The 24,299-nt window shown below is 36.6% G+C and overlaps 1 protein-coding gene across 2 annotated transcripts in view; it reads right to left on the bottom strand.

Annotated features, from left to right (window-relative positions):
- LOC133521254 (uncharacterized) overlaps positions 1–24,299 on the bottom strand; it is a 69,747-nt gene that overhangs the window by 5,457 nt on the left and 39,991 nt on the right. Inside the window, exons 2-9 of one of the 2 annotated variants that reach the window (XM_061856110.1) lie at positions 22,390–22,525; positions 8,333–8,464; positions 4,963–5,607; positions 4,689–4,888; positions 4,490–4,589; positions 3,266–3,413; positions 980–1,105; positions 236–360 (exon numbers count right to left, since the gene is read on the bottom strand). In XM_061856110.1, coding sequence (XP_061712094.1) covers positions 236–360; positions 980–1,105; positions 3,266–3,413; positions 4,490–4,589; positions 4,689–4,888; positions 4,963–5,607; positions 8,333–8,464; positions 22,390–22,525 — 1,612 coding nt within the window. The remainder of the gene's footprint in view (positions 1–235; positions 361–979; positions 1,106–3,265; positions 3,414–4,489; positions 4,590–4,688; positions 4,889–4,962; positions 5,608–8,332; positions 8,465–22,389; positions 22,526–24,299) is intronic. The other variant, XM_061856111.1, reaches the window with a different exon arrangement.

Below are 24,299 nucleotides of genomic sequence, written 5' to 3'. Positions count from 1 at the left end.
GTGCTTCGAATTTGACAGGTAAACGAGATGGCGCTGTATAGCTCCATACATTTTGCGGTATATCTGATTGTCAAAAGTTGATGTTTGACAATTCAGTGACCGCAAGACATGTGGCGCAGTACAACGCCATCTGTTTTGGAAGTAAAACTAAAGGGCACGTGCTTTTCTTAGACTTTACCTCTCTATTACAATCAATTCTCTTTGCTACAAATTGAGTTATGAAATTGCAACTTACTACAGACGGTGCAAGCGATCTCGTCACTGTTGTCGCCACATCCGTCCCGGCCCGAGCAGGCCACCGCCGTGCTCCTGCAGCGCCCGTTCCCGCAACGCAGCGGGCAGAAGTCCGCGGCCCGCCATCTGCAAACAAAAGAAAAAAATACTAAGACAAACACATAACCACCTCTATAAGAAAATGGGTGCACGTCTTTTTCAGTATTTCTTCGGTTGTTGTACAAATAGGGCACTGTCAACGATGTACTAACCAAATCTTCCGTTAGGAACCTAACCTAACCTAACGGAAGATCACGTTTCCGTTTCAGCATTATTTAGGTATAAATATTTATAAACGATGGTAAAGGTTCGTTTTGATCTTCAATACTCAAGCCAACTTCATTGAACATACATTATCTACAAGATTTTGCACCAACTTTTGGATTAGTATATTTCCGCTGCTGTAACACATTCACTGCCAAGAACATGCTAGGTGTTTGCATTCTGTATTGGAAACGGGGCGTTTGGCACTGTGAAGCTTAGTGATCGTCGCCATCGCAAAAAATGTTGTGAATATGAATGACGAGACTTTTTCTGATTGTAATAACAGATTGTAACTTGGCTCTAGACTTGTTTTTGATATGATTTGTCAGCTGTCTATAGTGACATTTCTGGTTGAAGAAATGTACCTATTGACAGATGACAGAACTTACCAAAAAAAAAACCACCCAAATCCCAAAGTTTAGTAAAACATTGAAGTACGTACCGTGACTGCTCATTGCAGAGATGTTTAGGCTCGTCCGAGCCATCCTTGCAGGACACTATGGCGTTGCAGAATTCGTACTCAGGCAAGCACTCCCCAGAGCCACAGCGGAACGTATGGCGAGGACATCTGAAATAAATATGGATAAAGGAATGTTTAGGTATATTTATGTCTTTACTAATACCAATAATAAACTATCATTAATACCAGGTTTTATACAGTGTGATGGCTCTTTACATAATCTGTATATCAGGCATAAAATCCAGAAGCGAAAGAGGGCAATTGTTAACCACTTTAACGCGTTTAAGATTTTAATACTTACCGAGCAATTTGGTGTCGTCTTTATTTACATATAGTAATTATAATCAAAGAGAATTTGGAATAGAGGTGGATTATCAAAGAAACCTTTGTAGCCACTTAAATTTACTGCCATCTTTGGGCTTGTGCACAAATCACGCGAGGTTCGATAGGGGTGGAAAAATCACGTAAGATCACGTCGGGATAGTATAAGAAAATCTCACGTATATTTTTCTATGCTGAACGAAACTAAGAAAAAATATCTACCACATACATTTTCTCGGTTTTGTTAAACATAAATCTTCACTTGGCACTTCAAAATAGCGAGTCTACACTCTACACAAGATTTACTCTATACAATACTATTTATCTTAAAATTAGGTTGAATGAAAAAATTATAATATCGCCAAGAACCTCACAAAATATCACCAAGGGGGTGAGGGGGTCAAAAAGTAGCCGAAAAAACCTCGCGTGATTTGTGCACAAGCCCTTTCGACATATTATTAAAACTTTGAGACCGCCATTTGACTTTGATCCTTATACTTTCACTGATATGTTTTAAATTTGTTAAATATCAAAAAGTGGCGCCATCTTACCAGGCAGAACCCAAAGGTCATGGCGCCATTTCTCGAAACGATGCCGCCATGCGTTTGGCCTTTTGATCTATTAGATGCCGCCACTTTTTGATGTTTAACAAATTTAACACATATCAGTGCAAGAATAAGAATCAAAGTCAAATGGCGTTCAAAAAGTTTTAATCACATGTCGTAAATGGTAGTAAATTTACTGTAGCTACAAAGTTTTCTTTGACAATCCAGCTCTATTTCAAATTCTCTTTGTTATAATGTCTGTACCTACCTATTTATGTATGTAAAAAGTATTTACACTTTATTATTTTTCCTATTTGCCACGAACTCTATGGTTACTGACGATAATGTGACATATATCATGGGAAAAAATGAAATTCAGTAAAGAAAACGTTTTTAAATAGTTATTTGTCAAATAGTGAATTAGTGTACATTGAGATGGACTAATAGACATTAAATGTCATTTCTTTTCGTTTCAGGTATGTAAGTTTTCCTTTAGTTATTTTCTTACGAATGTAGTAAAGATATAAACACATAGAACATAAAACTTTTCGTTCCAGATATATATAGCAACATCATAGCAACATATTATTTTTATTTGTTTTTCTCATTATTGGTAAAAAATATCTTATATGTATATTTGTTATATAGTGAATAAGGTACCTATATTGTTTGCCATGTCTCAGATACGTTTTGTTCTTGACCTATACCTAGTAACATCTGACAAATCTTGCAATAAGCAATCGCCTTTAGATCGTCTGTTAGAGAATGCCTCATAGTTTATTTATTTTCACCACACCAACTGGTAAAGACCCTCTTGATTGTTCAGAAACTAATGAAAGTTGCATTTTACCAACATGTGGATGTGGGGCAAAGTAATCAGTTTGTAAATTTTAAGTTGTTTCTTTATGTTAGCTGGTAGAATTTACTTTAAAATGATGATTTTGAATGTTTTTTTTAATTACGTTCATTTGGATTTGATTTTTTTGGTATTCCATAGTTAGTATTTTCCTCGCGTTGATGTGGTGAAAATGTTTGTACCTCAGAGGCAAAGTTTGTTTAACCCTCGTGCCTTGAAACTCTCGCAACGCTCAAGTTTCCATTTCTCTAACTACTCGCTACGCTCGTGGTTCAATTTTGGAATCTTTCGCTCGCCCGGGTATCAATATTAGCACGAGCGGTTAAACAACAACTTTGCTCCCTTGTAAAACAAATCACTATTTTATAATTATTACGATATGGCATACATTGTAACAAAAACGCACCGTACAACATAACATTTTTGAATGCAATAAATGGCGGTGTACTATTATGGGCATTATTGCCAACCCAAAGTAGGTACCTTACTAACTAACTATTTTGAGTTATTATCTTAAGTAAAAGTTAGGTACTAAGTGTTCTTTACCCTTTTCTCCTTGTAGCCCGGCAGTTCCTTTCGTCCTCTCCTCCCGGGCACTGAGGTGTTCCGTCGCACCGCGCCGCCCGCGACACGCATTGAGATCCCACGCCGCCGCAACGGAACGCGTGCATGGGACACCGCTCACCAGTACCATCTGCTAATCCAATGGAATATGTGAGAGCTTGAAAGGTATGTTCATACTCGTAATGTATACGGGACGATAGATCGATGCTTCAAACGACACTAGAGTCGCATGTGCCACGCTCTCATGATACACGTACCTACTGACATATTCTCTATCGTGTGCGTAACTTACTTTTTATGCATCTCGCTCGAACTGGCATATCAGTTACGCAGACGTTAGCGAATATGTCAGTTTGACACTGCTAAGGCAGTCGTGGTAAGGCTATAATTAGACACCTAAAATAGTAGCACATTGTAACCTATAGCGTCAATTATAAGTAAGTTGCCATGGCAATACATCACATATAATACTATAGTATAAGTATAGTATTCAAGTATTTTTTTATTATCTAACTTTGTCATGGACTACCTAATAGTAACTTTTTAACATGTTCATTAATAGCAGTATTTGAAGTTTTTTTTTTATTGTTACGTAGTTATGGATGATACAAAGTATGTGATTGAATTTGAGTGCTTAACCAAGTTAACGACGATTTTACTTCAGTTTAAGCAATTTAGAAATTCTAACACGGCAATGAGAGGCGGTTTTATTACGCTTGATAAAGTAATTTAACCGCTCTAGGTTATTAAACAGATACATTAATGGGAAGCCGCGATACGGACAGCAATGTCGTGTAGACGCCAACTAACACCGTTGAGCGTTCATTGCCTATGTATATGACGAGAATTAGTACTGAACCAGTTCACAACCCGTTTTCTAGAAGACAGAGTATGTTTAAATTAGACTGTAACGACGGAATTATACCAATAGCCTGATATAAATGAGCTTTACTGGCGCTAATGATAACGATGCAGAGGGCAGGCACGCGACTACATCAAGCCACATTTGATCTAGATGTTTAGGTCGCGGACTGGACACAAGCGGCGAGCGGCAAATCAAGGTTTTTCAAACATAGGTACGAGTACATACTTTAGCCCACGTATTTTTGCTAAATTTGAAATATTTATATTAATAAATAAGAAAATGACAGTTAAAATAGAGAAAGAATAGAAGTGCAAAAAGAGAATGGTGCATTAACTACCGACCTTTACCGGTACCTTGACAAGTTTCATCGGATCCGTCGGGACAATCTTTTCGGCCATCACAGACAAAGTACCAACTGATGCACGCCCCAGTCGAACGGCACTGAAATAAAATGTTGCAAAATCAGAATGAATAGTGTTTACTTACGTATATAGAATAATACTTTAATAATTAATTATACAATCAAATAGGTTAACTAACCTGGAATGTCCCCGGCAAGCATCCTCTGTTTCTCGCTGAGCACGCCGAAGTGGAATTAGTCCGATACGCACAGTCACAGCGTTTGTTGAGACATCGCGTATAAGGATCAACAAGATGGCACTGTGAGTCGGTTAAACAAGGCATTCCGAGAGAGGCCGGCCCGATATCAGCTACGGAATCTGCTCGGATACGGTGTTTATCTAGAAATAACCATTGGCGTTAGACTACATATTAAGAAACAACTGTATGTTTATAATTGTAAATAGTAAGTTACCTTTCAAGGATGATTTCTTCTGATGTCCTGTTTTGTACTTCTGCTGGTCTTTAGGTGTTCCGTTTTTTTTATTACTTTTCTTATCTAAGGATGGTTGCGTCACAACTCTATAGATGGGTTGATCGTTTGCATGCAAATTGGCAGTTAATTCATCGATACCAACGGTTTCATTAGGTTCTCCATCTTTGCGGTTTGACACCGGCAGTTTTTTCGTTGGTTCGGGAACTTTCATAACAGCCTGCATTAGCGGACTATCTTCTTGTGTGCTTAGTATTTCGTTTTTGTTCGTAAACAGTGGTAAATTACTAGGCTTGATATCTTCTGACGTATCCGTGAATGTGTTTGCTGGCCGTAAAGAATCTTCGGACACAGAATTTACAAATGCGGATGCCGTGGGCGACTTATGACTCACAGTATTTTCCAATATGGTTCCATTGGCATCCACTAACACAGTTTCCTGTTCAGCAACAACCGCTTCTGTGACCAAGGTCGGTTTTTGTGCCACACATTTATCGCCGGTTAATCGGTAAAATGCGTTACAGGCGCATCTACCAAAAAGATTGGGTATGACAAATTCACAATGACTTTCTCTGTCCCATAGCCGACAATGTTCATTGCTGTAGCAGACATGTCCAGGTGGTGCAGCTGAAAGCGAGATAATAATAAAATTAGTACCTAAACTTACTCATACATTAATGGGAGTTATTCTCATATATTATTGTAGAAATTGTTGTATTTATTTACAGTACAAATCGATGGAACGTGCTGGTCTTAATGATCGGTTGTTGATAGCAATTTCTCGATGCTGACCATACGCGACGCTCTGCTAACGTTCTAATAGCCGATGTACAGTTGTAAACAGCTGTTTGTGTGGCATCATTATGTCATGTGTTATATTTTATACAGTACAATAAGCCATAGTTTTGCCGTTAGTAGTTGAAAATTAAGGCTTTCTCAAAAATAATCCTTGAATCACCTTAAATGAAGAATCTTAGTTGCAGGACGCGAAATTAAGTTATAATTTGGCGCGAGTCACTTGTCAGTGGAGCATATTCGAAGATCATATTGTATTTTTCTTATGCTAGTATGTTACCCCAAAAAGACGAATGAGTACCTATAGTTTATGTTCTACTTATACTTATTACTGACAAAACTCGTTTGCCACACTACAGGTACGATTATAATTTTACATTAATTGTATATCTATTGTAACAATATATAATAGACATACATATAGGATAGGACGTGGGCATTTTTTCTTATTAATTTGCATATTTGATTTTCCATGCTTGCCATCATACACTATAAAAAAGTGAGCAAGCAAGTAATATATTGTGGTTAATTAACCAACACTCAATTCAACATGTAACAAAGGAATATTCTCCCAGTACAGTAGACCCAGTAAATAACTATATACGCAGGTACGATATCGTACCGATGACCAAACACGGGAAGATATGTAAATGATGCAAGTTTTCCGAACGGCGGTTGTTTTACAATGCAAATACTATAATAATAAAACGACGCCAATTTGATTAAGTGTAGGGAATGTAAATTTACAAATGGTAATTTGATAGTCTATTATATGGTAATCAGAAACAGTAAGGCACGCACCATAGTTGGTGTTCCGACTGCTTTTTTGTGTGGATTTTACCTTCAGATGTGTTGACGACCCAGATACCTAGTCATCGCCTGTGGTGATTCAAATATTAAAATTTTGACTAGATAATAGCAAGATGTTCATTTATCTGGGATAATATCTACTCGCCTACTTATTCCATTTGAATTGGACAATCGGGAGATATTGTGTTGTGATTACAATGCCGTGCTTAAGAACTAAATAAGTACGCCAATGATTCTTCAGAACTAGTTCGGGATATAATAAGCGAAAGCCTTTTTAATAGGTATGCTATGAATAATTTGTGTTGTAATATTGATGTTTATTAGATGTTAATGAATGCCTTTTCCTTTGCTACCTGTAGGGTAACATGAAATTAACATCTTCTAATGCTATTTTCCGCGGTATGTGGGCAAACTTGGTTATTTAAGGCATTTAGACGGACTAGGCTATAAGTGGTATAATTCTCACAATAAGATCATAATGGTGGCGTTATTGGCCGTAATAAGAGAGGTTCACATGAAGTCGCTGCGAGTCCGAAGAACAATTACCTCGTTTTCTCACAGACGGGCTTTGCACACGGAAATGACGCTCTATTAAAATTACTTCCACTATATTAGAAAATATATATAATCCTAACTGAAGCTAGCTCTTTTGCGAGTATGGGTACTTTTTCTAGTAACAATAAATAGTATAAATCTCAATTACAATTGCCGTGAGTGTTAGGACACCCTAACATAAATAAATAGTATTTCATCTTGGTCATCAAATCGTTTCTTTAAGCTGTATCACTGAGGTGTGCCAATAAAGAATATTCTATCTATCATTAGTCAATGCAGACATACCAATACTAATTTGGGCATGAGTTCATACACAATTACATATATAATATAATTCATATATTTTAAACTACAATTTAGATCCCTTTGTCGCGCTATTAGAGTATTTCACAATAGAGGTAGAATCATAGCAAAGAAAAATGTTATATCTGATCTTTGACATAAGAGAAAATAATAAATTTAAGACCATAAACCGATATCAAAACACACATCGCCACGTACCCTCAGTGTCCCCCGTGACGACACACATCTTCCCGATTTATAGAATTAGACGGCAACTTATCTCGGTTCGTCGCAGTCCAGTAAGTCTCCGTGACTTGGTCATATCGGCATGAGTCGCTAGACGACCAAACGAAATCGAAAGTAAATGATGTGTTACCGGTGTGTATCGGAGTGAGGAGTTTGAGGATAATGCCTTGCTATTGTTACGCTTACTGGCTCGGACAATACGAGCGGGTTAGATAGGTAGTTATGTTGGTAATCGGGCTCGAAAAAATGCAGACAGTTTATTACTGAACAATAAAGTTGGGCTCGATTGATGCGCATACGTTATTTTTTGCTTCTTTAGACTCTAAAAATACTGTTTGTTTGTTGTCTCAAGTTCAAAAGCAGACTGCAGTCGGTTGCAAGCGGCTCGTGACTCTCGTGCGGCTTCTCTACCACTTTGCACGTAAACGCTCGTCATAATAAAATTGATGTTATGTCAACTGCGATACATTTCAATGTTAATCTCTTAACCGATTCAGCGCTAATCACGACACGTTGTCGTTTTGCCTCTATAAAAGATTTTCTCTACATACCGGTAAACCCACGTTATCGGCTACGCTTACGCGAATATGTTAATTCCACACGAATGCGAATCAAAACCTAAGTTGGTCAAGTCAAGAATTGGTCATAATCAGATTTTACTTACGAGAAAGACATGTGTGCTTCCTGAACTGCAGATGACCGTCGGTGCAGCGGCACACGCCTTCCAAACAAGCACTGTAAGCCACCTTCAGGGTGCACTGCTCCGATACGACGCACTCCGAGCCCAATAGCGTTGCTGTAACAGGAAACCGTTGTTTAATATATTTTACAGTACATATAGTGTTACTTTACCGCACTAGTGCGATAATTAGCACATTACGTTCGATAAATGTGCGAATGTGCAATTCGCAACTCTTGTCGATTGAAAACACTCCCTTTCTATTTTTCGCACTTGTTTCGTAATTTACTATTAAAATGCTAGAAAAGTAAACCTAATAGGAATAACGATAGAAGGATGTTTGTAGAGGATAAATGCAAATAAACTTCTAGTGCACATTTTTTTAAATAAAAGTTTTAGGGGTACGATTTATTACCTATAAAAAACGAGCTCGTGATCCTGAGTAGAAAAAACGCAAAATTTAGCAATTTATAAAAGCGGCTATTGGCTAGGTAAGGTATTTTTAGCTTCAGCTAATCGGTGCTGTAAGAACTTGTCAATATGATTTTTTTTAAATAAATTAGCTAAATAAATAATGAGACCGGAATCAAGCAAGCGGACACAGAATTACGATTTATTAGACAACGACAAAGTCTCACAAATGGAACGATTAATCGGTTGATTAACGATACCCGGAGGCATGTTGGTTCTGAAGCTAGGCACTGACGTACAGCTGCTTATTATTGTGTTTCTACGAGTAATTTAATTGCAGGTCCGTATAATTGATTCGGAACAGGATTTCATACTCATTTAATTTTATGTAATTAATATACTGTTGACTTTCAGGAAATCGTAAAATATAAAGATGGAGTAAAAACCTTTACTGCAGGGAAGATTTTAACGGAGATTACCTATAGATTGTCTTTGTATGTGTGTTACGAAATTGCCTTGTAAACAAAACTATCTAGGGTAGTGGCACCAAAAGATGACCGGCCCCCAAAAGATGAACATTTGGCCTTAAAATCGATATAATTCAATCGTGAATTATTTTGCGCACCTGAGGGTGTTTTTTTCCTAACGCGGCTATACTTTGCCGAGACTAAGATTTAAACTCCCAGACAATTGTGCTGTGCGTGTGGCTTAGAGCGGTCGTCAAATGCGCGGTCCACACCAAAATCGCCATTTGTATGGAGATCTTAATAAGATTAGCGCTTCAAAGTATAAACTTATTATTGCGTATAAAATTAAATTATGCATTTACTTACATGATTTTACAGAGAAAAGATTCTTGACTAATTCCTCTAACGTTTTCGTTATCAAGTATTGCATATTTTATCTTATTTTATTAAAATATTTGCAGTTCAAGTTATCGTTCCAATATTGTATGCTTAAGCCAATAGATGACCGGTGGTCAACTTTTGGGTAAGGGCTTGTTTTTTCAAATGCTTGTATAAAATCTAATAGAAAAGGTAGACGCATAATTTATATTTTAAATTGATAGCTGGCTATGCCTTGATTTTTTGACCAAAAGATGAACAAAGCTTTCTTTTATTGAACCCAGTTATTTCAAGGTTTATTTTAGTATGGGCTGTTCAACTAAAAATCTTATCCCTAAAAGATGAACTATGATAATTTACTAGTTCATCTTTTGGGCTCAATTCCAATACATGAATTTCGAATTAATTTTGATAGTTCATTTCTTCAATACCGTGTCCAAAACTTGAACCAAGTAATTTATTCGTTCATGTTTTGGGTAGCATTTTCAACACTGAACAACTTTAATTGTAAAAATAGTGAATGTTATATTTTTAATCGGTAGTTTAATTACTTTTATATAATATTTACAAATACAAATTTAAAAAGTGTAGAAGTTAATTTATTAAGTCGTTTTAATTTATTTGAGGATCATTTTTTTTCTTAGAGCAAATTCCACCTAGGGCTTTTTTTTTCTCTCTGGCATTTGCAATTGCGATTTTATACACCTTTTTTTCGCTATCGATTATAATTGCTCAGTGGTCAGAATTTAACAAAAGGGGCAAAGTTAAACTGTATCTATACTTGTTCATCTATTGGCATCTTGTCGTTCAATATTAGGGTACTTGATTTTGATTTTATGCTGGTTCATCTTTTGGGGTCAAATCGTACAGAGATAGGGCACCGTGTTTATCTTCTGGGCATGTTGCCCTATTTCATCATAAAATATTTTTTATAAAAAATACTGAATTACAATATGAGCATTTGGAATAATTAATTCGAATCTAGATTATATGCCGAATCATATTAAAAAAATTAAGTTGTAAAAATAAGTTACAACATATGTAAAAATAAATCCAAAGATGGGGTAGTTGCTTAACTGGTCAGCTTTTGGTGATTTCACCCTATACGAGTACACACCTATATTACTTTTAGCTTAAAACGTTAAATGGTGCTAAATGGACAAACACCATCATCTGTCGTGAAATTATTTAAAAGGTGTTTTAATCAATATAAATATAAATCAGTTTGTATGATAGATGGTAAAACTTATCACGAAATACCACCAAATAGATGTTATTAATGATGGTACCATCAAGCGGAATAAAGTAAAAACTCGGAAGCTGGTGAAAAATGTGTAAAACTGTTTGACAACGAAGTATTAAATGACTGTTGATAACACAGTGGTATGCGGCCATCCATAAGGAAATTGGCAAGTAGCTGATAGGTGTGTATGAATATGCATGCGATTTACGCACTTGAATAATCACCAACGATGTTAAATGGACGAGACCCGAGTTCCGCGTGAAATTATAAACAGAACAGCTTAATGAATCATTTACCAATTGACACCCAATAATTTCTACGTCAGTTTAATTCACAATGATAATAATAATTATTTTGCATACTCTTTACAATTAAAAATCTCTATTTTTATGCTTTCACTGGTTTTCTTTAATTATGAGACACGGACACGAAGGCTTTTTTGTTTCATTTATCATAATATGATAATGATCCTCGGACTTTACGCTAGTCTTGCGAAATCGTGATTTAGGCAGATAGATACGCTTTCAACAAATCAGCAACGATATTTATCTTGTTTTGATCACCATTAATATTAAGAGATTAAAAAATATGTTATGATCAATTTTGACCGGAAAATTAAAAATGTTCTGCTACTATCTTGTAAATTGGCTGCGCTCTGTGGCCTACTTTGTCGTCAACTTAGCGTATTTTAACGTAGATAAGTAGATATGTATATAAAAAGTTCTTCTTCAGTACATCTTATAATCAAGTCGCGTCTGTCTGATCTGTCTGATCTGTGTGTTCGCGATAAACTCAAAAACTGTTGAACGGATTTACATCTTTCTATATATCATTAGAGTGAATCTTGAGAAACGTTTAGGTGGGTGTAAGTAGGTATAATTTGTTAAGGTTTTGTGTAATCCGTTGCAGGTAACTTTATTAGCAATCTCTTGTCTTGAACAACGTCTATCTTAATATCTTTATGTATCTACTAATAAACAAAAAATGTAATTAAGCACCTAAGTAGGAAGTATCTAGAAGAAAAAACTGTTAACCGCTCCTAGTTCGCAGACTTTTATAAAGTTGTCATTCGTTATCAAGATGCTGAACTGACACAATAATCTCAAAATGGATTACAATGGCGAGCACTTGCGTTTATTAGATTTGGCACACCGTCGACAACCGTGAAAAGTTTGATATGCGTGACTTAGCGTTTGGGATTAAAGATTATCTCGAGACAAAGTCAAGGTCGATTTGATTCAGCGCTGATACCTACTTGTCGGAGTACGGTACAGGGTATTTGGGGCGCATCAAGTGAGTGAAGTATCTCTTGTGAGTAAAAAAAATTACAGATTACTATCCTCACAAATTGTGCGTGTCTTATATTTATTTAGAAGAACAAGTTAAAAAAAGTTTCCTTGAAAAGATATGAAATATATAGACATCTACCGACATACCTAAGCAAACGTTCAACTCTTTCGATCAATATAAATATAACATCAGTTTTAATTCAGATCATGTTTTCGTTCAAAAGTAAAGAACTTGTTATAATGATAATATTTTTTTAATGATAACTTTTTTCACCTATAAAAGTTCTGTCTGACTTATCAATGAAATGGCCTTGTGATGTCGACTTTGTTTGTAGGTGTGCGGTTATTTTAGGTTTGTTATTTGCCTACGAAAACGTGTGGCAGTAAGTGGGCGTGCCTTTTACGTCAAGTTAAACTGATCGAAATCATTCAATGAAAGTAAACATTTTACGGAAACCTTGTGAACGATTTATTCAAATAAGAATAATATATAAATGCTATATCTAATTGTTTTCCTGCTTTGGATATTTGTTGTTTTTTAAGTCATTTCAAATTGGTAATGTTTAAAATGCCAAAAGTAACGCAAAAATCAAAACAGTCCGACAGAGGTGTCTAAGTATTCATGAAGTGTAAAACGACCTATCTAAAGTAGAGTTCAAGAGAAATTGCAAATAATATGTATATATGATTTTGTTAGCTTTTGAAAATTTGACTAACATTTTTACGAACGTTATTTTTACTGAAATATTAGTAATCAACATATATTTTAAGGAAAAAAATATAAATTAAATATTTACTGGCGGCTTCCTCGCACAACGTATCAGTATTGCGATACAACGAGGAAATGCCGCCAGCATCCTTGGTACAATGCCTCAAGGGCCTATTTTAGATATAAGCTAGTTATAGTAATCATCTGTATATATCCATTATGTATATTGTTATTGTCAATAAATACAATTCCAATATTTAAGTACATTAATTTATATTTAAGTAGTTTATGACGACTGGTTTGGCCTAGTGGGTAGTGATCCTGCCTATGATGCCGATGGTCCTGGCTTCGAAGAACGGTAAGGGCATTTACTTATTCGTGTGATGAACACGGATATTTGTTCCTGAGTCATGGAAATAGAAATAAAAATAGTTTATTCATGGCAAAAATATACAGATAGAAAGAGGAACAAAAAGAAACTTATACATAACATTACAACGTATAACATTACATTAAGTAGGTACATGACACATATTAGCCACGAAATGGTCCCGACTCAGCATGGTGTTAGCTTGGATGGGCCAACGCTGGTCTTCCGCCGGGGCCATAAGCGAGTGAAGCACGAAAAGTAAACAACATTTAAAAAAGGAATAATAAACAATAGCAATTAATTTTGGAAATAACCAAATTGGAAATAAATAGTTAACAGATCACAGTTCAATTTCTATGTAAATAAAAAAAAAATGATGGCGATAAAAACTGCAACGCGAACGCGACTAAATTTGACATAAATGTCGAGCAGCTGGCTCCATCTGCTGCAACACAGCACGGATTAAGACGCGTTGAGCAAAAACAACAAAACAAGGCCCGTAGTTCGCATGTTACAACGGTTTATAGGTGAAATTAATAAATACTAGCTACAATTAGTAAAGTACGATATCAAATATTGAGAACTATGATAAAAACTACGTAAATCAATAAAAATGAGCATGAAATGGCGGTTGCGGAAAGGACGGAAAAAGATTGTAAGTACTTATACACGTCTGGAATGATTAAATGCAGCTTGTCTGAAGTTTGAGGCATTCTTGGCTTAATTAATGTTCGAGCATGAACTTTTTAAAAGTTGTTTTAAAACTTTAAATGCTTTGTAGGTTCCTGATTGGTGGAGGGATGTTGTTCCAACAGCGGCTGGCCGTGACCGCATAGCGAAAACTGCCCCGGAAGGCTGCCAATGCGTGTCTAGGAGTAAGAAGTTGGGTCGCAGAACGCCGACCCCCGCGTGACCTGTATAGGACAGTTTCTTGTACAGATAAATAGGAGTCTGACAGTAGGAGTGACTCCAAAGAGTACAGAGGCAAGGTGAAGCTTACGGCGGTGGTGCATTTTTAGATTATTGTGCTGATTAAGGAATGGTGCCACACGGCCTCGCAGAGGAATGCAAAAACAAAAGCGAGCACAGGCGTTTTGGACACGTTGTATATAAGTCTCTTGGTTTTCCAAATAGTCGCGGTCCAAATACCGCATCAACATAATTTAACTTTGCCAATACATGTGACTTTACTAACCTAATGCGCAGTGTCTCATTAATTAAAGGTCTAATTTTGTATAACACTTTGAGCTTATAAAAACAACTTCTAACTACTTCAGCAATATGCTTCTCAAAACGGAGACCATTATCCATCAAGAGACCCAGATTTCTAGCTTCATAAACTTGCTCAATGGGCTCTCCCAACAGTGTGACTCTAATAGAAGGTATGATACGAGCCAGCTGATGATTGCTACCGAAGACTAGGTACTTGGTTTTATCCGGTTTTAGAGCAGCAGGCAGTTATCTGAAGCCCAGGAAGCTATGTTACTGAGATTAGTATTGAGTTTGACTAAAGCATCATCAATATCAGATGGCTTACATGAAATATATACTTGAACATCATCTGCATAGATGTGGTACTTACAGTGAGTGATGCGTGAACCAATGTCGGCAGAGTATAAGATAAACAAGATACGTCCGAGGATCGAGCCCTGGGGGACTCCCCTGGTTAAGTTAATTGGATCAGAGGTTAAGGTGGAGCCACCACAATTAATTTTTACAAATTGACTGCGCATACTGAGGTAACTTTCAATCCATCTTACAGTTTTGCTTTCAAACCCAGAAAAACTTACTTTTGACAGAAGTAGATCTATATTTAGACAGTCAAAAGCCCTAGGACTAGATGGGTGTTTTGTATGTATTTAAGTATTTATATATTATATTTATCGTTGTCTGAGTACCCACAACACAAGCTTTCTTGAGCTTATTGTGGGACTTATTCAATTTGTGTAAGAATGTCCAATATTTATTTATTTATATGGAGGAATGTTATGAATGTGAAGGAAGCGAAAGAGGTATGTCAGGATCGTAGCAAGTGGAAATCCGTGATCTCTGCCCCTCAAATAGGCGTGACTATGTATGTTAAGTACATATACTGTTGATATGATCATGGTTGTCCTTTAAAAGAGCGAGGTTGCGAAGTAATGGAGGTAAAATGGTTTGTTTACATTATTCGCAATTTCTAATGACTCCACTTTAAGTGTAATTAATTCTATTCACATTAACAGTGGTGGTCCAGCCAGGAATATTTAATGTTAAACACTTAAATCTGAAAACGAGCCCAGGTTTCGAGTTCTAGAAGGTGAGGGTTTGTGTTGAATATTTTCTCTTTACCGTAAACTCTACTGAACGGATTTGTATGAAAATTTTCAGTAGTCTAGAGTCAGACCAAGCTAACTCGGCAGTGATTTTGATAGCACTGACTTTGCACGTGTTATTTTAAATGTCAAAATTATATGAAATTATGACCTTTAAAATAACACTTGCACAGTCTGCTTGGTCTGACACTAGCGTAGTTTGGAGAAAGTTTGTATGGAGTTGTCAGTTGAACGATTTCTAAGCGGACGGAGTCACCGGCACAGCTAATGTTACCTCTTAATTGCTTTATGCAGAGTGATTGCCGACCGTGTGAGTCACTTTTGATAGTGACATATTGTAAATGGAAGCAATCGTTCCGTAGTGGGCTACAGTACTTTTATGGTGTTCGCCTCAATATCTCCGTTGCGCCACCATAGAGGATCTGCCTTATATAGCGTGTAGGTCTATCGTCGTAACGGTTCTATCATACGAGCCCTAAATCTCCTTCTACGAATATTAGCTATCGGGATACGTTAATACTTACTCAACTGGCTCTTCTTTGATGTCGTCTATATTTTATCATTGTAAGTAGGTATAATTCTACACACTGGATTAATAGGTGCAGTAAGGTGCCTATGGATCCCTATGGATAGTATCGCGATAACAACTGCGTTTACTTTTTTTAATCGTTATAGTTATAGCCATGTAAGAAATAGGTATCGATAAGTTTTAGGTATACGTTTCTTTCAGTTAGGAGTTGTTTCATAAACATAGAAGTATATTTTATACAAAACATAAATGGACAGTATGACAAACATAAATACGAGTATCTGATTCCTATTCGTATTTGACACTATTGTCTTATTGATTATGATAAAGCATGCGTATTAAAAATACATTAAATACCTATCACCATAGTAAAATTACTGTTTCAAACTGCGCTCCATACTTAATCGCTGTTAACATGCACCACCGATGCCTCGTTTACACGATCTACAAACTTGTGAGGTTAAGAGTCCCCAGCCAGCTTAGCCTTCATTTCACCTTCCCATACAGACGGAGTATCGTTCTCGTTTTAAAACCACGTGTTGGATTGAAATGAAACTTTGCTCATACAATGAAATGAGGTATATCTACGCCTGTATTTAGTTTATATGGATCCAAAAAGCTTAAGTTTGTTGTATGTTTTTAACCGTGGTATCTGAAGCTACATAAACTAATTACAGGCATAGATATACCTTATCCCTTTTTGAATACACTGTTTCAAAGAAATCTAACCAGTCGTTTTAAAATGAGAGCGTAACTATATTTGTATGGAGAACCGAAGCTGCGGACTCTTAAGGTGATGATAGCAGCGTACAAGGTAAAGATTTAATATTCCGGTAATCCATCATTAGTGCTTAGCGTGCCGTGGCTGTTGAAAATAAAGTGCTGCTTGTTACAGCCATGAACTGGGTTAATGGATGCAAAAACAGTATTGTTCGTTGGGTCAAAGAGCGGATTAAACACTCGTGAACATTTAATCGTTGCAACGATTTGATGTTCCATGATTCGTGGTAACAAAACACATGACGCTATATATAGGAATTTGTATTGATGGATATTTTGGAAGTCAACGTAAGGAGAGGAATACGTTAGGGATTAAGCCGTTTTCTTGAAGATGATCTGGATAGAAGGGGAAGGGAATTATGAGTGGTGAGTATAGGTAGGTACATTATCTCGCAGGCGATAAAAAACTGAAGATGTCAATAATTACAAAGGATCATCTAATAAAGTTTTATGGTAATTAAAAACGGAATTTACGTTTTAAAATTTAAATATCTTTAAAAAGAGATCTTTGACCCAGAAAACACATCAGTTTTATCTCTTGAAAAATTAAGGCTCATCCTGAGTGCGATATCTCGGTCAAAGATAAGGACTGCCACTCATAAACCTGGGCAATAAAAAATAAAACTGCAAGGATAACTGTACTTATCGTGGGATGCGAACAGTTGGCTAAGAATGCCACACTAATACAATACCTACGAACGTAACTTTTTTCCCATCCACGTTTTAAACTGCGGATATAAAAGTTTTCATCAAGAGTTGCGATTCCATATATAAATAGATACGCTAAATCCACCTAAGTCGTGTCAAAGCTCACAGCACATTAGCTAGCTAGATGTTTTGCTAGTGTAGACAGGGCTTGAAGTTAGCAAGTGAAGCCACACGGAAAACGCGCTCGATCCGACAGAAACTATTTACGTAGATTTCAGCTATTTGTACTATGCTCACATTCAAGCACAAACCAACCCTTTGGCTCATCTGTTTCAGTTATAAGTATTCGACGTGTTCATTCCAATTCTGAATCTGATTCTGCATAAAATAACTGCGCTGCAGTTGCAATAAGGAGGAGTTTAGCAGAAAGAGGAAGCAATCAAAAATCCAATTTGTAAGTTAAGAATTGCTCATGTAACGGTAAAATACAGAGATGACACAATTCACATATACAACGGAAATGTAACTTAGAACGAGACTTACTAAAGATAAGCTCGTCTGTCAGCAAACTGCACCAAGCAACTTCTCAACCGGAGGCGCTGCGCAGGAAGTAATCTGACTTAGAAATCGAAATCACACGGCGTGTCTCGATCGCCAATTATATTTGCCAGATCGGACAGTTTCTAAATTGTTAACTGGTAAAGAATTATTGTCGTGTCATTGTTTTCGATTCCAATTATATTTTAAATTAAATTGTGCGAGTATCGCGTCCCCAACCAAATGCTGCAGGCAATTTACTGTGGATCGAACCGGACGACCGAGCTTCAGAGTAAACCCTGGCGGGCTCTCGTAACTAACCGTCAACAAGTTTATTTAAATTGGTTCCACAAATAAACGCACTGTGGACACATTGCAATAACACATGGTGCTTTAGGGCCGGAATAAGAATTTATTGGCGCGTCGTGCTTCATTGAGTCGCGTTGATACACGGCTTAATTAAAGGACAGCGCGAGTTGACGGCTTTACCCTGAATTATGAAGTCTAGACATTGTTTCTTGAGGGCGCAGTTTTAAACACGACAGAAAACCATTAAAACGTTAAAGGGGAATTATTAAATACATTGTGCTGAACGGATAAGAGGTAAATGTACTACGCGTAAGTAGAGGTACATTTAATTTAGTATATACCTTGCCAATGATCGTGCTCTGAAACACTGTTATTTATAAGTAAAAGGTATAATTGCAGCATTCATCTGTCACGGATGATGGCAAAATGGTGAGTCTACATCGAACGGTAAGGCACAGCGTTCCCTAGCCGGAGATTGCTCACGCATGGCACACTGACCAGGGTGCTCCGGGCCAGCTGTCACTCCACTAGACGTTTAGCCCATATTCAATGACATCTCCTTTGTTATTGTTGAATGGGCGGGCCTGAATCAATTACAGCCCACTTTGATACTCGCTGACAGATAATTGTTCACTTTGATAGAGAAAGCGTGCGAATTAAAATACCAACTATCACGGATATTCTATCCTAAATTTGAGTGCAAGTAAAGAAGTTTTTTGACTCGCTTTTAGAGTACGTCAGTTATATAGTAAACACCCCTATAATGGAACAGGCACCAGTATTGGGATGGTATAGACAAATCCCGTAAAACACGTATTTACCGTCAGTTTTTAATCGCAGGCTATATTTTACCATAAACAAGAGCCAAATAGCTGCTTACATCTAATTTTTCATTGATATTTGTTATTTTCAAAACGAATGGCGCCATACATCCCATGACTGGAGCAACAAAACCACAGTTTTAATTGGTTAATATTATTGAAACCAATTGCAGTAGCTTTCATTAAATAGGTACATAGAAAACATAAAGGACGAATTGGACATTCAACTTTTAAAGCGTAAAACGGTAGAAATTTTACAGGTAAATGTTCCATGACTGGTGCCGTTAACATATAATGTAATTTATTAAATAAATATTGCTGCAGCACTAATGCAAACTTATGTACCTATGTAGGTAAATTCAGGTTCGAAATTTTTTAACTAGATAATACTGAGACAGTGTAGAATATAAATATAATACATTATTACATAGTAGTATTATTACATAGTAATATGCAAAATTGAAAAGTTGTGGATTAACTTTATGGGGATGGTCACTTTAGTCACTGCCTTCTGTATACAATCAGAAAGCAGTTATTACCATCCCTGTGATGGTTTGAATACTATATTATTATGTGAATTTAGAATAATAATTACGAGATTTTAATACATAACTAATTTTGATATAACATTTTTTATTAACACTATCGGGAATTAGTTGTTAGAGTTGGGCGGGTTTAACGGGTTTAATTATATATCATAATTTTCCGTCCTTACAGGGCAAGCTATTCGGCTTTTAACTAATATAATCTTCATCATAGAGAATTAAGTAACCACATATGGTTACTTAATTTAATAAATACATATATTTATTTACCTATGTCTTCATTCAACTTTGTTCTATTGAACAGCGTAGCTAACATATTGCGATCCTATTAGGGGGTCGGGATGATAGATGCTACGAAAAGTCACGTGACTAGTTCCATACATTATTTAACACATTGGGTGCCAGGAACCTGCTGGGCGGGTCCTCCGTTCGGAGTCGCTTTCCCATACAAAGCGGAAAAACAGTGGGATCGGCTACGAGTAACTCTACGAAAACGCTGGCAGTGAATGTGTTATGTTTCGATTGGCGATTTTAGACGATTGTTAACTTGGCTAGACCCCCGGACAACTGCAAGATCGGTTGTGCAACTGCAAACATAATAAACCATGAAAGGGTTCGAATTGGACCCGTTATTAAAAACTGGATGATGTTACATGTACATACCTAAGGATTAAAAATATTGCGGCTTATAGCCATCGGCGCATAACCTTGTGCAAACTGAGTTTGAATGATTGCGGGGTCATCTCTTATTCCTCAATGAATACTCGACGATGGTTCACGTATATGTTTAAAATACGGCTTAATAACATTGAATTATGAATAGCCAGTTAGGTTTGCCGTTGGTTAGCCGCTGCGTAGCGGGCCGGGTCGGGCCTCGTTTGAAATGCCGCCCGACTGGACCCGCGGGTCCCAGGGGTAAGTAAGTGTGTTACTCACCACATCCGCTAATAGTTCCTGCCGCTTGCAACTTGACGATTACGGGCTTGCCCGTCATCCAGTCGCACAAAGTGTAGTTAGATCAGGCTAAACGAAGATAAAAACATGTCGGCCTTCTTGCCCCGCAGCATTTGCGGTCACTAGCCATAAATCCTTTAAGTGTCGATAAGTGTGCCCTATTTAAGCCTTGTACTTTATTTCTTAGCACGACTGGCCCACTTACTATGAATACGAATGTTTTTAACAATATGCGAATTAAAGCCAAACCAAACGTCCATATTTTGCTAATGATATTGATCCGAATGAAGTGCTATTCAAAAACATAATCGGCAAAAGTACCGTTGTAAACCCATTCCGTGAGGTTTGCTCGATTTGGATACTTACGACAGAAAGAATTGGGCAAAGAAAGTAAGGCGAGCGTGGGATAATGGGACGATCAAAATAAAGGCGTGTGATAATGTCGCGATAGCATCGCGTCGTACGGCAGACGCCGTCTGCCGACGACGTGAGCTTGATAACCTAGGATTGCTTTTAAAATAACTATTCAAAAGATGATACCTACTTCTAAACCACGCCAATGTCACATAAGCAGTTGGATTAATAACAAATAGGTAAATAGGTATTTCTTTATAGAAAACGTTATAGGTATGTGATCGGATATTTAAATGATGATTGCGTTTATTTTCACGTCAAATAAAAACAAGCACTGAAATGATAGTAATGACGACAAATACTCGTAAAACAAAAGTGAAAGCAGATAAAATTGCTATGCAAAGTTTATTCCTATTGTCCATCAAACAAACCCGAACTATTGAACAGACTGACACAATGAAATCAAGATGGCACGGTCATTGACGGAAGCGGCATTGCTTTGATTAGTGCCATGAAAACTTTGCTTTCGTTACTAGTTAAGTAAATTGCCATATTGAAAAGCGAAATTTGACTTTGGCAAAACGAAAGTTATCTTTGTTAGTAATGAAAACTGGGCAGTTTTGTTAACAGATCATTTAAGTGAAAGTAATTTGTCTCACCGCAGACTTCCACACAGGATCATTAGGAAAGGCCTCTCATCGGTTGTGTTGTGTGTAATGCTAAAAGTGAAAATGGCAATAACGTAAGATGGGATTTTTATAAAAAGGGTGCTAAGATATTATGAAGGTGATTTACGCGAGCATGAAAGTTAGAGAAAGGTATGGATATTACGAAGCTATCTTCGTGTTGGCCAAGTTCTTGACAGTGATATGGTGGTCACTAGTGCAATTTAACTTAAGCATGTTGCACTATCTTCTTCTAATTCGATTTTGATGAACTTATTGTTAGGTCTGTTCGCGTACATAGTTAGTGTATATTTAAGATTTTTTTTCTTTTTTTCGGTAAAATTCTATGTACTAGTTGTAGGTTTACTTGTAGTCGAGATATGAAAGCAAACAAACGCCTTAAGTGCATAACCTGGTTTTGTGAGAAGAATTCTCTCACAGAAACAATGAGAAGGTAAATATTTTGTCATTTCTTACCCATATTTGCGTGGCTCGGGCGAAGCCAAACGACAGTACAGGTATACATTTATGTACTTAAGTAAATTTTGTTCTGAGTAACAAGGTCGATTGTAACGTTTCAAAAAAGTTTAAATTTGGAGAAGTGGATCCAGTAAATCTAAGTACCTATGTAACTAAAATTGAGAAAAATAATTCTTAGACTTTTAGATGCCCTCAATAGCTCATTAGAAATACTGCAATTGCAGTGAAAAATACTCACACTCAAGACACGTGGAGTTATCAACTTTAGCGAAGTATGGATCGCAGGCGCAGAGTCCATTTTCGCAGTGCGCGTTCCGCACTGCGCAGTCTGAGCTGGAGCGGCATTGCGCATCCAAAAGTGCACCTCGGGCTCTCTGAGGACAAATGGAAAAGTTTATATTCAATGAGATTTGTTGATCTAAACTAAACTAAAAAAATTGTTGATACTAATTAAATCTTACAAAAAACAGCCTAAGACAGCAAATAGTTAGGTACCTAAGTGTCTTTTAATTATATATGTAGTTTTTATAAGTTAGAAATATGATTTGTTTTTGATAAGGTTATCATTCCTTATCAAAAACACCTGACATAGGTTGTATAAAAGAAGCATGAAAGTTAATTAGTCATAAATATAACAAAGATACAAAATAATACATATAATATTGATTAATTGATTACGTAACAGTTACTTACATGACATAATAACAATTTAAAATTAAATTATTTACGAATTGTTTTATGTTTGTATTTAACAAAGTAGTCGTAGTACGTCGTATTTATCTTGATTTTACCACACAACATGTTATGCTTATTATTATTTTATTTATTAACACACAGTACAGAATCAGGCTGCGTAGCCAACGTGCCAATCGTTAACGCTCCGTAGCGAACGAAACTGTCACTGTCGTGCTTATATGGAAGAGTGATACAGAGAAATGATTACGCTTTGCTTCCGAGCGTTAACGAACGACTGGCACGTTGGTTAAGCACCCAGTGGTCATTTTTCTACCCTAGAGCAATGGTTTTTCAACACAGATTAATATATTTTTTAAGCGCTAAAGCACTTCAAATAGCGCAAAAACGGCCTAATCGAGTCTTTTTTTATGGAGGATAGGCAGGCGTTTGACCACGATCACACCTGATGGTGAGTCGGCCGAAAAGAAAAGCATGGTAAAAGTAATACAATAATAGTAAAAGTGATACCAATTAGCCCAAAAAGCAAAATAGTCGTTCGTTACGATTGGTTAAGAGGAAACAGTCGAGTACGAAACTTCTATTTTTGAGACTTTTACGCAGGATTTTTCGCCTTATCGCAATAACTTTAGTAACTGCCCCCGATATTCCCAATAAATTCTCAAATCTGATAAGGGGTTCAACTAGCCTTTCCTCTTAAATCTAAAACACATCCCTGCAAAACTGTATTTACAGTTTGTCTGCAGGTAAGTCTCTACATACACATACATATACATTTTATATACCTAAACAGCTTACTGCATCCATGAAAATTTGGAGAAAGAAATCATTTTAAGAGATATCAAATACTAGCACTCAAGGTGCACTGATGGCGCGAGGTGTCTCAGAATATCTACCTACTGGTTAATCTACTTGTATAAGTATGTCATTGTTTTATTGCTCAGGTTTTGTAAAAAAAATTACCTATGTTGGTAATTAAAATGAAAAAAAAAAAGATTAAATACTCGTACTTATGGCATCCAAGAACACATTATGCCAGTAGGTACGAGACACTTAAACGCGACAGCTACTAGTTTATACGAGATATACATATATATACAAGGTGCTCGTGAGCATTGCGAGACATTTTAACCAAGCATTCCTGGTAATATTTAAAAACTAAAATGTCATATAAAATTTTCTGGATTAGGCCTAGTTTCAGAGATAATTAAATGTTTTTCGAAATCATGCTTTCGCCATAAGTCGGTGCAAAACACATTTTTGACAGCGGTATTGCCACTTTGAGGTCTAGTCTGGACATACCTATTGATTGACATCGAAAAATTAAAAAAATGTATTCGAGAGGCTACCCCCAAATAAAATAAACTTTTTAGTTAAGTTCAGGTTATGTGTTTATCACTAAAAATTACGTTTTATGTAGGAGTGTTTAAAAAATAATAATAAAAAATAAAATAT

Source organism: Cydia pomonella, chromosome 9 (genome assembly GCF_033807575.1).
Source record: "Cydia pomonella isolate Wapato2018A chromosome 9, ilCydPomo1, whole genome shotgun sequence".
NCBI classification, from domain to species: Eukaryota; Metazoa; Arthropoda; class Insecta; order Lepidoptera; family Tortricidae; genus Cydia; species Cydia pomonella.
The sequence above is the reverse complement of the archived record's forward strand: the minus strand, read 5'-3'. Positions and strand labels throughout refer to the sequence as shown.